The 12,868-nt window shown below is 41.2% G+C and overlaps 1 protein-coding gene across 6 annotated transcripts in view; it reads right to left on the bottom strand.

Moving 5' to 3' along the window:
* The window catches only part of PARD3B (par-3 family cell polarity regulator beta), a 926,479-nt gene that overhangs the window by 871,784 nt on the left and 41,827 nt on the right, over positions 1–12,868 (bottom strand). For all 6 annotated transcript variants that reach the window (XM_069983415.1, XM_069983416.1, XM_069983417.1 and 3 more), the window contains exon 2: positions 4,949–5,050. In XM_069983415.1, coding sequence (XP_069839516.1) covers positions 4,949–5,050 — 102 coding nt within the window. The remainder of the gene's footprint in view (positions 1–4,948; positions 5,051–12,868) is intronic.

Here is a 12,868-nt window from a genome sequence, read left to right as displayed (position 1 = left end):
ACTATTTATTACAGATAGGTCTCTGTGTCACAACTACATAATAAGTCATGGCTCTACATCTTTTTTTACTTATATCTTGCACATAAAGGGTATGTTTACACTGAGTAAACTAGGTGGAAATTCCAAGCAGAACCCTCGCTGCGGACTCCGTTCTACGTTGTAGCCTCAGTCTGTCAATGCAATGTGACATGTCAATTCATTGAGCGCAGAGCGGAGGCGCGCAACACATTACATTGAGACACTGAGGCAGGTGGGATTTCGAGCAGAGTCTGCGGGGTTCTGCTCAGAATTTCTGCCTGTTTTACTCAATGTTAAATTGCTGGTGTGGTGGCTCTCCACATGTGGTGTGCTCCATTCATTCAGGAGTGTTCTGATTCTTTGAATTGGTGAGGGACTCCCACTGTTTATCAACAAGTTAAGAGGCGAATACACATTTAGGCATTGTTCACACACCATTGAAATATACTGATCCTGTGTGGTGGTTGTTCCTATGTGTATGGCTATTGGCTTTTTAACTACTTTTGTATCATGTATTTTATGAATTTCATTAATAAAGGCATTGGTTATTGGTTACAATATTGTCTTTGTTTGTAGGAGGTGATGTTGTTACAATGAGATAGTTAAACTTTTAGATTTGAATAATGTACAGAAAATAAGTAGTAATGAAACTTGTAAATGTTATAGAATTTACTCCTAAGTACAGTACAGGGAATCTAATAGGTAAATGCCCCATAATTCTTCTTGATTCAATATCTATAGAGAGAGACTTTAATTCTAAGTAAAAAAACAAGGGCAATAAAAAGGCAAAACATTCTATATGGACAAATGCCCTTGGTTAAAAAAAACAACAACTACATTTTCAATTTACTTTAATTATAATGAATTAAACATTTTCACCATTTGACCTTCTGATAACCAAGACTGGTATTCATTGTATTTAATATATAATTGATTGGTGTAGAAATTTAAGAGAAGGGATATTGTTGCCTTTAAACTGCCAATGCATTTGGACTACTAAGTGGATAGGGTGAATAGGAAATGGCAAAACTGCTTTTATTTGTGATAAAGGGCCACATATGCAGTTATCAGACATGCAATATATAGTACACAGCCCAGTTCTTAAAAATTATTCCTTCATTCATGGTTTTTAATAATGCTAATTTTTATTCCACATTAGGTTGTGCTAGTCATGATCTCTGAACACTCAATCTTGCTATATTTGACATGCCCAAAGGGAACTATGAGGCAACTATGCAGCATTCTGTCAGAGGTTAAAAGGAGAAGTCTGGCAAAAAAAATTTCTTTAAAGTATTGTATTGCCTCCCCAAAAGTTATACAAATCACCAATATACACTTATTATGGGAAATGCTTACTACTGCATCAAGGTTTCACTTACGGGATAAAACGTGATGTCACAACCCGACTCCCAGAGCTGTGCGGGCTGTGGCTGCTGGAGAGGATGATGGCAGAGGGATACTCAGTGTCCCTCCAGTGCCCTGTGTCCCTCAGTGTCCCTCTGCCATCATCCTCTCCAGCAGCCACAGCCCGCACAGCTCTGGGAGTCGGGTCGTGACATCACCATGTTATCCAGGAAGTGAAGCCTTGATGCAGTAGTAAGCGCAGGGAGAAAAGCACTTTATAAGCATTTCCCATAATAAGTGTATACTGGTGATTTGTATAACTTTTAGGGGGCAATACTATACTTCAATAAAAAATTTTGCCGGACTTCTCCTTTAAATAAACTGGGTTCTATGCTTCACAATATTGCAAGGCTGAATCCCCATGTAGTATGACGTTCAGCGTTTGGTCCTAATTTTGAAGCTCATTTTATCAATATTTGGCAGAAGCAAGGCGTGGAACTGACAACAAAATTTGCATCCAATAATGGTTTTGGCTAAAAATACTGTCTAAAATTAAGTCTACATACTGAACAAAATACTATATGTGAACCTAGTCTGTTCTTGTGAACATAATACACTTCTTAAAAAAATTAAGGAAACCCTTATTCTCACATCATACATCGATGAATAACAGATTAAGTCTAAAAGTATTTACTAATACTGTATATGGCAGAGCATACCGATAACTCTGTACAGGGCCGGCTCCAGGTTTTGGAGGGCCCTTGGGCGACAGAGCCTCAGCGGGCCCCTTTGTATAGCAAATCATGTTGCATCACGAGGGTCTCTATCTCTCCATTCTGTGTAGGTATACAGCAGTGTATTACATACGTATTATCCTCCTGTATGAGTGTGTATATATCTCTCCATTCTGTGTAGGTGATCAGCAGTGTATTATATACACACACATACAGAAGGATAATAAGTATATAATACACTGCTGTATACCTACACAGAATGGAGAGGTATATACACACTCATACAGGAGGATAATAAGTATATAATACACTGCTGTATACCTACACAGAATGGAGAGATATATACACACTCATACAGGAGGATAATAAGTATATAATACACTGCTGTATAATACACAGAATGGAGAGATATATACACACATACAGGAGGATAATAAGTATATAATACATTGCTGTATACCTACACAGAATGGAGAGATATATACACACTCATACAGGAGGATAAGTATATAATGCACTGCTGTATACCTACACAGAGGAGAGATATATACGCACTCATACAGGAGGGGGATAATAAGTATATAATACACTGCTGTATACCTACACAGAATGGAGAGATATATACACACATACAGGAGGATAATAAGTATACAATGCATTGCTGTATACCTACACAGAATGGAGAGATATATACACACTCATACAGGAGGATAATATCTCCATTCTGTGTAGGTATACAGCAATGTATTATATACTTATTATAATACACTGCTGATCACCTACACTAAATGGAGATATAGATATGCAGGTGCAGAAGTTGCTACCCTACAAAGTCCTGCAAAACATTTTAACAGATAAAATTGTAATATAACAGAGTGGATTTACTGCATATTGTGACTTCCCCATGGAAAGTAAAGGGGGAAATCTGCAATTAATCCACTGTAGCAGATAATCCAGAGATGACCCTAAAACCTTCCAACTCCCAGCACACACAGGCAGACAGACAGACACACATACACACACCACTAGCATAAAGACTTACACACATATGCATCTATACCCAGTCACACCATACACTCACCTCTGTATCTGTCAGGCAGCAGTCCTGTCACCTGTCTCATCTCCCTCTGCCCTGGGCCGCTGTGGAGGTCAGGAGACCCAGGAATACAGCTGTAGGAGGGGGCAGGCAGCACAGGCAGCTGGGCCCTAACCTGCTGTTTGGCCTCTACAGGCTGCCGTGCAGTGAGCCCCGCCCCCCTCTCCTCTGGTTCGACGCATAGAGAGGCCTGGGGGAGCCACAATATGCTTTCAGTGGCTCACCAGCACCCCCCTAATCCCTGCGCCCGGCTCATCCCCCCTCCCCCACAGCCTCATGTAATGATGTGTGCGCTCACAGCACAGCACCACCTGCACACAGTGCAACGTGTGTCAGTGTGTGTGCGCGCATTGAGAGGGAAGGGAGAGGGGAAGAGATGGTGTGGGCAAGTGCCGGGGGGCCCCTTGAGGCACTGTGGGCCCCGAGTATGCCGGGTGCTGACGCCGGCCCTGACTCTGTAATTCGTTGAGAAAAAAAAACATATCAATAGAAACCAAGATTCTCATCCAACTATTCCTAATTACACTTAAAGGGGTATTCCACCCATAAGCTAAAAAATAAAATGATCTCAAAGCTAGCTGGTCTTGCGGCCACTGTTACTAAGTTACAAGTTTTTCTAAAAGCTGGTGTATGTCCAGGATGGTGCCGGCTGGGAAACTACATCTCCCATCATGCACTACGTGCAGTGCCCACAGAAGGTTCCTTTACACATGTTTGGGTAACTCTAATGATCTGACACTTGTTAGCATCTTATGCTGCGTTAACACGGAACAATAATCGTGCAAATTTGCACAATAACGATCGAATTCGAACAATAATCGTATGTGTAAACGCAGCGAACGATCAAGCAACGAGAGAGAAAAAATTTGTAGATCGTTCTGTGTAAACAGTCGTTCACCGATTTAACCTATGTGCGAGATAGGCTTAAGCGATCGCAAAACGATTTACCGTATGATATATTGTTTCGTCTAAACGCTGATCGTTATAAAAAAAAAACAAAAAAAGTTACTTCGAAATCGTTAATCGTACGATCTGGCGAATTATCGCTCTGTGTAAACGCAACATTACTCTCCGCGGTCATCTGGCTTGGGATCCTGGACTTCACAGGGAACACCTGCTGAGACATTCAGCCATCTCCACTGACAGAGATTATAGGTGTTGTGTTCTTAGTACCTAGGTGAGCAAGTTTCATCTTCCTCTTTTTATTATTTTAGTAAGATATCACCCTATAGTGCCTTTTGTATTATTTTTAGCCTACTGATCTATAGTCTTTTTATAGAATTCATATTTGAAAAAAAACTGGCCCTTTTTAAGCAAGAAAAAAAACAAGAGATTTTTGGACAAAAATACAGGCCCAAAAACTGTCTAACAGCCAGCACTGCCATCGCCTATCCACTGTGTAGTGTCCAAGATTCACAGTCACTTCAGTGGGAGCTAAGCTGCAGCTCCTCTGTTTATCTGTGTATACCAGCAGAACAGCTCTTGTAAGCAGATGATCAGCGGTGGTGCTGGGTGTCAATTTAGACTGAAAAACACCTCTTTAGGGTTCGTTCACACGTACAGGATCTGCAGCAGATTTGATGGCACAGATTTGAATCTGCAGCAGATCTTCAGCAGATTTGATGGCCTAGATTTCATTTGCTTTGAATCTGCAGCTTCAAATCAGCGCCATCAAATCTGCTGCAGATCCTGTACATGTGAACGCACCCTAAATAAATCTTTAAATAGCAAAAAAATTCTAACAATTTTCTCTTACCTTGTCCTTGTCTTCAACAACGTCTGCCACAATATCATCAGGGTCTAATATCCCTCCATCTTTGTATTCTAAATGATGAATCTTCACCCAATATCCTGGTTCCTGGAAAAAAAATTAATATAGAAAGAATTGCAATAAACTTTGATTGTTTATACAATTAAATAAAACATTGATTGTTTATACAATTAAATAAAACAAAGACTAGTACGTTTCTAGACGTTTTTAAATATTTTTGAATACAAAATACATATAAATTAAAGGGGTACCCCAGAGGGAAAAAAATTTACCTCCTAGCTGCTGTATGTCCTGCAGCAGGAGGAGTTTTCTATCCAGTCAGAGAGTGCTCTCTGCTTCCACCTCTGTCCATGACAGGAACTGCCCAGAGCAGTAGTAAATCCCAACAGAAAACCTCTCCTGCTCTGGACAGTTCCTGTCACAGACAATGATGGCAACAGAGAGCACTGTGTCAGACTGGATAGAAAAGCCACCTCCTGTATGGTGTCAGACGCTGATAGTTACTGTAAGGCTTGGGATTTGTTAGATCAGCTTCTGCTGCAATACTGCCACTGCCTGTGACACTGCATTCTCGCAGTCAATTTTCATTCCGCTGCAAAAATGTAGCCACTGCCTTATTAACCCATCAGCTGCTGGGTTACAAGCTAATACATTAGCTGCCCGCAATTCCTCCTGCTTCATCACTGGTTGATGGCTAGCCCTATTAGGACTAGATTCACACAGGATGGATCCGCAGCACAGCAGAGTTTGCAGCGAAATCCACTGCAGATCCCAAACAGTCATTTTCAATGAGATTACATACCGCTGCGAATATGTAAATGCCTGCCCCCTTAACCTGCCGCTGCCCGGAGCATACTTTACCTGGTCCACACTCCGGCTGCAGCTGAGGCTCCCGGTCCCTGTAGATCCAGCTCATTGAAAATGACAGTTTGGGATCCGCAGTAGATTTTGCTGCAAACTCAAAGCGTTAAATCCGCTGCAGATCAGTCCTGTGTATATCTAGCCTAAAACAGGACGATATCAGCTTATTTGGACGATAACTGTACCATGTAATAGGATCCCAGGACAGTCTTTTGGTGCAAATTACACACACTTTGGCGTATTGTCGTAATTGCAATACTGAGTCAACTGCATTCTCTGCTATTAAAACAAAGTTGTGAATTTAGGAACAACCAAAAGGTAACCTTTAACACGGAATACATTTTCATGCCATCCGCATTTACAGGCCAGCAAGAGTCCCGCTCTCAGCATAAGAAAGATTGATTAAATGTATTGAATTTCTGCCTCATCTAATCTTTTTATCAAATTTAGGTGAGAGACTGGGCATGTGTAAATGAAAGGTTTCTAGCATGTGTTAAAGCATTGTGATGGCAAGACAAATTGGCAGAAATATGGTCGAAGTCCTGAGCTGCACTGAGACAGATATATACAAGCGGTCATGACTGATAGGGTAATTCTTACTGAGATATTTATCATTTTAATAAGAAAAAGGAATGGACACTTAGATTATCCAATTCTTCTTTTCACAGTGGTGAAACTGTCAGCCACTTAACAAACAAATAAAAAAAAGAGTATTCCCAATATTAACTGTTACTCCCATGTTCAGGAGAGGGGATAACAAGCTGGGGGTAAGACCACTGGGATGTTCACAGAGAATGAATGGAAATTGTCCTCTAAATTACCTGATTGTAGAGCACAAGGTCGGACAGTGCTCTACCCATTCTCTAGGCGATAACCAGACATTGCTGATTTGAAACATATGCAGATTTTAACTTCCCCTTGACGTCAATCAGGAAAATCTGTACTAAGGGCCCTATTCCACCGGACGATTATCGTTCAGATTATCGTTAAATCGTTCGAATCTAAACAATAATCGTTCGGTTGAAATGCAGTTAACGATAAACGACCGAACGAGAAATCGTTAATCGCTTTATAAGACCTGGACCTATTTTTATCGTTGCTCGTTCGCAAAACATTCGCATTGAATAAGACATCGTTTGGACGTTTGCAATAGATACGAACGAAATAGCTAATAAATAGGGAAGAAAAACGATCGCAATTACGATCATAAGTTAACGATTATCGTTCCATGGAAATGAGTGAACGTTTTCAGGTCTTTCGTAATAGCGGTCGCTTGAGATCGTTAATCGTTAACGATTATGCAAACGATAATCGTCCGGTGAAATAGGGCCCTTATTCTGTTGCACAAACTTTTAAAAACACTGCAATTCAAATGATGTGAAGATGTGTGCTTGTTTACAATGTGAACAGAAGATTTCTACAAACCTAATCCACTTTGCTGTTACTGTATTACACATGTGAATCTGCCGCACAATATACAGTATTCAGCCAATTTGTCCTGTCTAAACATACCCTAAAAGCATTCTCTTAACCAGATTATTTTCTGCCTATTTTAGAGCAGGCACTGTGGAGCAAAAAAAAATAAAAAAAAATGTAGATGCAAAGTGAAACGCATACCAACAGCTAAGTTGATAATAAACAACCAATTCTAGGCAAGGAGATTTTCCAGGAAAAACATCTTAAGTGCTTAGTGTGCAGCTGCCAAGGGTGAACAAGACTGCGCTGTGTGGTCCACAGGAATGCAGCACACTCTGCCAAGGTAAAAGAATTGAGGTGGGACAAGAACATCAACTTTATTTTATTTTTAACAGAGGACAAAGCTCATGTATGTAACCAACACCTGGCAAACTGCTCGGCTTTGTTGACATCTAATGTACTCAGTCACAGTAATCGCAGGCAGTCTAAAAGCAAGGTTTGCCTTTTTTCTTGGTAAGACAAATTTAAGAACAACTTGCATTGCTTTGTTGACATTTACAGCAACCAGACGTAAATGAATTTATTGATAACTGAACCTTGGCTTGGCTGTTTTCACCTTCCTCTTTGGACTGTATTCTGAACACAGTTGACGCAGCACAACAGCATGGAAACACAGCATCGCTGTGTCTCCCACTGAGGTTACACAGTCTCCAGGGACAAGGCAAGCTCTGGATACGTGTGTCACCTCAGAAGGAGACAGGTGGGGAGTGAGGGAAATGTATACATACTGCTCTCAAGGATCCCAGCCACCCAAGTGATGTCTTGGCCAAGAGCCAAGAGCGGTGGTCGGGAACCTAGGCAACAAGGTGTCAACACTGCAGATAGAGAACGGGGCCAAACTACAGAAGAAAGTAATTTTGCTAATGCATACATTCTCTATCAGGTGATGGAGTACTTCTTTAGAGTGCCTTCACACACACTGGATCTGCAGCAGATCTCATGCTGCGGATTCGCAACAAAATCTGCTGAGGATCTGTTGTTATGAGAATACATACTCACAGTGGGATTGACATCCTGCTGTGAGAATGTAAGTAAACCCCCTGGCGGCCGGAGAATATATCACCTCCTCCCTGCTCCGACTTGCTTTGGGGTTCTCGGCAGGACGCCCCGCTCAGCCAATCAGCACGCCCTGTTTCCAAGGCATCGCTCTCACCTTTAGGGTAGATCTGATTAACATACAATAGTGGTAGAAGGCTTCCTATACACAAAATTTTGTGGCTAATAGCAACAAACTGTTATAAAACATAATGGGATTAAAAAGCAATGGCCCAGTAGCCATATGTGCTTGAAGATTACTATAGACTGTTGGCAACCATTAAAATAAAATAAGTATCATAATGTTAAAATGCTTATCATTATGCTAATTATATTCAAGCAGAGTTTCATGATAAGCCCTGAAGATATTGCACTTAATAATTGTAAAATTCACAGCATTCAGTCAAATTATCCTGTATCACTACCTTTAAATGAACAGAACAAGAATTATCAGCATGTATTTAAATCTTTACTGCTGTGAAAGGTCCAGACTAGACACAATTCATGTAATTTACAAACGGCAAATGTGCAAATATTCACATTTGAAGTCATCTCTTGTATAAGTGTGGTTAACGCTTGGGCAAACCATGCGCAACAGAGGCCAAAATAATAGTAGTGGTTGTAGCAGTAGTAAGCTTCTTGTATATTGAAGGTTGGAAACATTACTTAGGGTGCCTTTACACAGAGAGATTTATCTGACAGATTGTTGAAGCCAAAGCCAGGAACAGACTATAAACAGAGAAGAGGTCATAAAGGAAAGACTGAGATTTCTCCTCTTTTCAAATCCATTCCTGGCTTTGGTTTCAAAAATCTGTCAGATAAATCTCTCTGTGTAAAGGCACCGTTAGAAACTGGCTCTTATGAGGTAAGATAAAGGAGGAAAGAGTAGATGCACAAATGTCATTCTACCACAGCTGTTGAATTTATGTAGCTGCTCTAAGGGAAACTGTCAGCTACAGTCGACTTTCCAAATTGCTCACATGGCTACAAAACCATGTAAGCTGGGCAGCGAGGCTTTCTATATGTTTGCAAGTCCAATAGAAAGGAAAGAGCTAGCACCAATGTCCATACGCATCTATGTCAAACTTCATGAGCTAGGACAATTCTTTAGAGGACAAACAGGCAGTAGAGCAGCTCGGTGGTGCATCAAGAAATTACAGATCCAAACAGGCTCGGACTGGCCTACAAGGGAACAGGGGAATCCCCCTGAGGGCCCTACCCCTTGGTGGGCCCCTGGCAGGAGGTGGGCCTCCCTGTCTGACTCTTTCTACCAGAGAATAAAAACAATTTCTATGCTATAGAAGCATAGACAAATATATGTAAGGTACCATGTGTCTTCTTGACCTAAAAGCATCTCACAGTGTCAGCAGTTTGGAACGCGAATTACAGCTGACAGAAGTCTCGTAACAAATGATAGTCAGGCAGAGGAGTGTGGGAAGATAATAAAAAACTATACACACCAGTCCCTGTGCCCGTGGACCGCGCTCTCTCCCACAGCTGCTGGAACTTTTTCAGTCATTTTTGAACAGATTCTGTGTATGTCACGGCCCCAGCTCAATGTCACATACTCGCCTGATGGATTGCCTGCACAGCCAGTCAATAACTGCAGTGGTGTCCATCCGCAGTCAGTGATTGGCTGAGCGGGCACAATAAGGAAGAGCTTCGGGGGCACAGGGATGGGTAAATATACTTTCTTTAATATGTTCCTGCACCCCCCTGCCTACCTGAGATTTGTTAGTTTCATGGAACTTCTCTGTTCAAGAAACTTAAGTGGCATGTTATGCTGTTCGCATAGAGTGACTGAAGAGTTACTAGTAGTGAGCCAGCATCGCTGGTCACATACACAGCTCTGTCACTATAGTAATGTGAAAGGTTTGGTGCTTATTATATCTGGTGTAAGGTATGGTGGGCCCAAGGTGGTGCTCCCCCTAAAATCCATAGGATAGGGGATGTCAAGCTAAGAAAAAATCTTTCAAATCAACTGGTGTCACAAAGTTATATAGATTTTTAATTTATTTCTACTAAAACCCCTCAAGCCTTCCAGTACTTATCAGCTGCTATATGTCCTGCAGGAAGTGGTGTATTCTTTCCAGTCTGACACATTGCTCTCTGCTTCCACCTTTGTCCATGCCAAGAACTTACTTTGGACAGTTACTTTAGCAGCAGATATTAATGTGTCAGACTGGAAAGAATAACCACTTCCTGCTGAACATACAGCAGCTAATAAGTACTGGAAGACTGGAGATTTTTTTGATAGAAGTAAAGTACAAATTTCTGGCACTAGTTTATTTAAAATATTTTTTTTTTTTGCTGGAGTACCCCTTTAATACTGTGGACTATTTTACTTTTAAACAACTTGACAGCCCAGTCAATGCAGTTTCTCCATTGATCAACTAATCGGGTGATCACCGATTTCCTATGACAGCCTGGGATATGTAGTAATACTCTTTGGCTGCCATTTCCACATACAACAAAATCAGATTGTCAGCCGTCTCATTCATGTTAACAAATCCGCCGTATATAACCGTATACCAGTGGTTTTCTAAACTGTATATAGAAATGTCTGTGAACCACAAGTGTCCCTCCACAAAGTTGGGAGGTATGGAGGAAGGGCTGACTGCAAAGCATTAGGGGGAAGCTTGATATCATGTGTTTTCAGTCGTCGTCATCATCATCATCATCATCATCATCATCATCATCATCATCAGATTTTACAGCTATGAAGCACCTTTATCAACCTGCCAGACAAAACACAATCTGATTCGCCTATAGCAACCAATCACAGATCACCTTTCATATACTAACAAGCTCCTATAAAATTAAAGTTGAGCTTTGATTGGTTGCTATGGGCAGATTAGACTGTCTAAGTTGCACATGGCAACCAATCAGAGTTCAGCTTTTATTTTACCAGAGTAATTTGAGAAACGAAAGCTGAGCTGTGATTGGTTGCTATGGGCCACATCAAACCATATTATTTAGTGTTCTTATTGTGGCCTAACCATAAGCGGTTTGCTTGGTCACAAGTGTGTTTAGTGACCTCTGCAGTAAAGCACACCGTCAGTCATTAATGGGTTAATGCTTCAGATGTGTTTACCTGCAGCAACCATGGCAACCGTGGCAACCGTGCACTGTGATGACAAGCGCTTATGTCATAAAGAAGGTTCCATAAAGCAATGCACAGCGCCCTGATCAGTGCCATCTTGGATGCGCCAGAGGACCTTGAGCTTGACTAATTTACTACCTATTTACTACCCTTGATGAAATTTGGAGGTTCTGGCAGGGGACCTGGATCTGTGAAGGAGAAGAGATACAGCCGCCTAACCATCAATAAGGTGACAGATATTGCAGCCTCATCTCTCTCACATCCAGTTTATTATATTTATAGTATGGTATTACCCTCTAAGCCCAGGGGAGGGGCAGCTCTCCAGCCATGGCTCCCTCGAGGTTTCCCCCACAGGGGGTTTTTCCTCGCCTGAGTGCTGGAGAGTGACTCTTCGTGAGTCGGGGTCTGCCATTTTCAGTGTCATGTAATTTTAAATAAAATTGGGACCCTTTGACACCTGATTACAATGTGTTGTGTCTTTATTTTGCGTTCTTTGGTTTAACTTGGGGGAGTTGGGGGTCCATCACATATTGCAGAGTCATAAAGCTGGACATCTGCCTGCTACACAGATCTATCACCTGCACAATGCGCAAAAGTAGTATAGAGCGGTGGCTGGTGGAACTCCTGCTTGTATGTGCATATCCCTGGATTAAAGGAACACTCACGGACGGTCCGTGGGCCTGACGAAACGCGCCGATTGCATGTGAAATAGCCTGTGGCCTTGGACGCACCTGCACCTGTCTCTCTTCCCCCACACATGCTGAACTGAACCCAGAATAAATGGACTACTTTTGCAGCAAACAGTGAGTGCTAGCTCTTTTTATTTTTCGTTTGGACTATCTATATGTTTACCATAGCTGTCTGAGGCTAAACATAAGTATAAAAAAAATTAAAAAAAAAAGTTGTTTTTTTCTGTTCTAAAGTCTGAATCAGACTTTAACACTACTGTCGGACTACATGTCAGACTTTAACACTAGTGGGGAACTGGAATTCAAGATTTTCACCAATGCTTTGAACCAGTGGGTCTGTTTGTTTAAGGTGGAACTGACTGCAGATAACCATTAATGTATATGAGCAAAGCCCGTGTGTAAACATACATACACCTGCAGGGTTATGGTTCTGTATACCATGTGTGAATAACTTTTATATTACTGTAAATGTGCATGCGCAGATGGGGTTATGGTACAAATCAATCACATATTCAATATTAAACCCCTACCTGAATGTAAGCCTTACTGCTACCTCAATTCCAATACAATACAATCTACAAAAAAGTAAAAAGTACAGCAGAATCCATTTGCCACTGACATTATTAAAAAGTATATATATATATATATATATATATATATATATATATATATTCAATAATGTAATCTACTATGGTTTCCTATACAGCAAAAGGAAGTGGAAACTGTGAACCACAAACCCCA

The sequence above is a fragment of the Dendropsophus ebraccatus genome, chromosome 9 (genome assembly GCF_027789765.1).
Source record: "Dendropsophus ebraccatus isolate aDenEbr1 chromosome 9, aDenEbr1.pat, whole genome shotgun sequence".
NCBI classification, from domain to species: Eukaryota; Metazoa; Chordata; class Amphibia; order Anura; family Hylidae; genus Dendropsophus; species Dendropsophus ebraccatus.
Note: the sequence above shows the minus strand (reverse complement) of the source record. Positions and strands in the feature narration are given on the sequence as shown.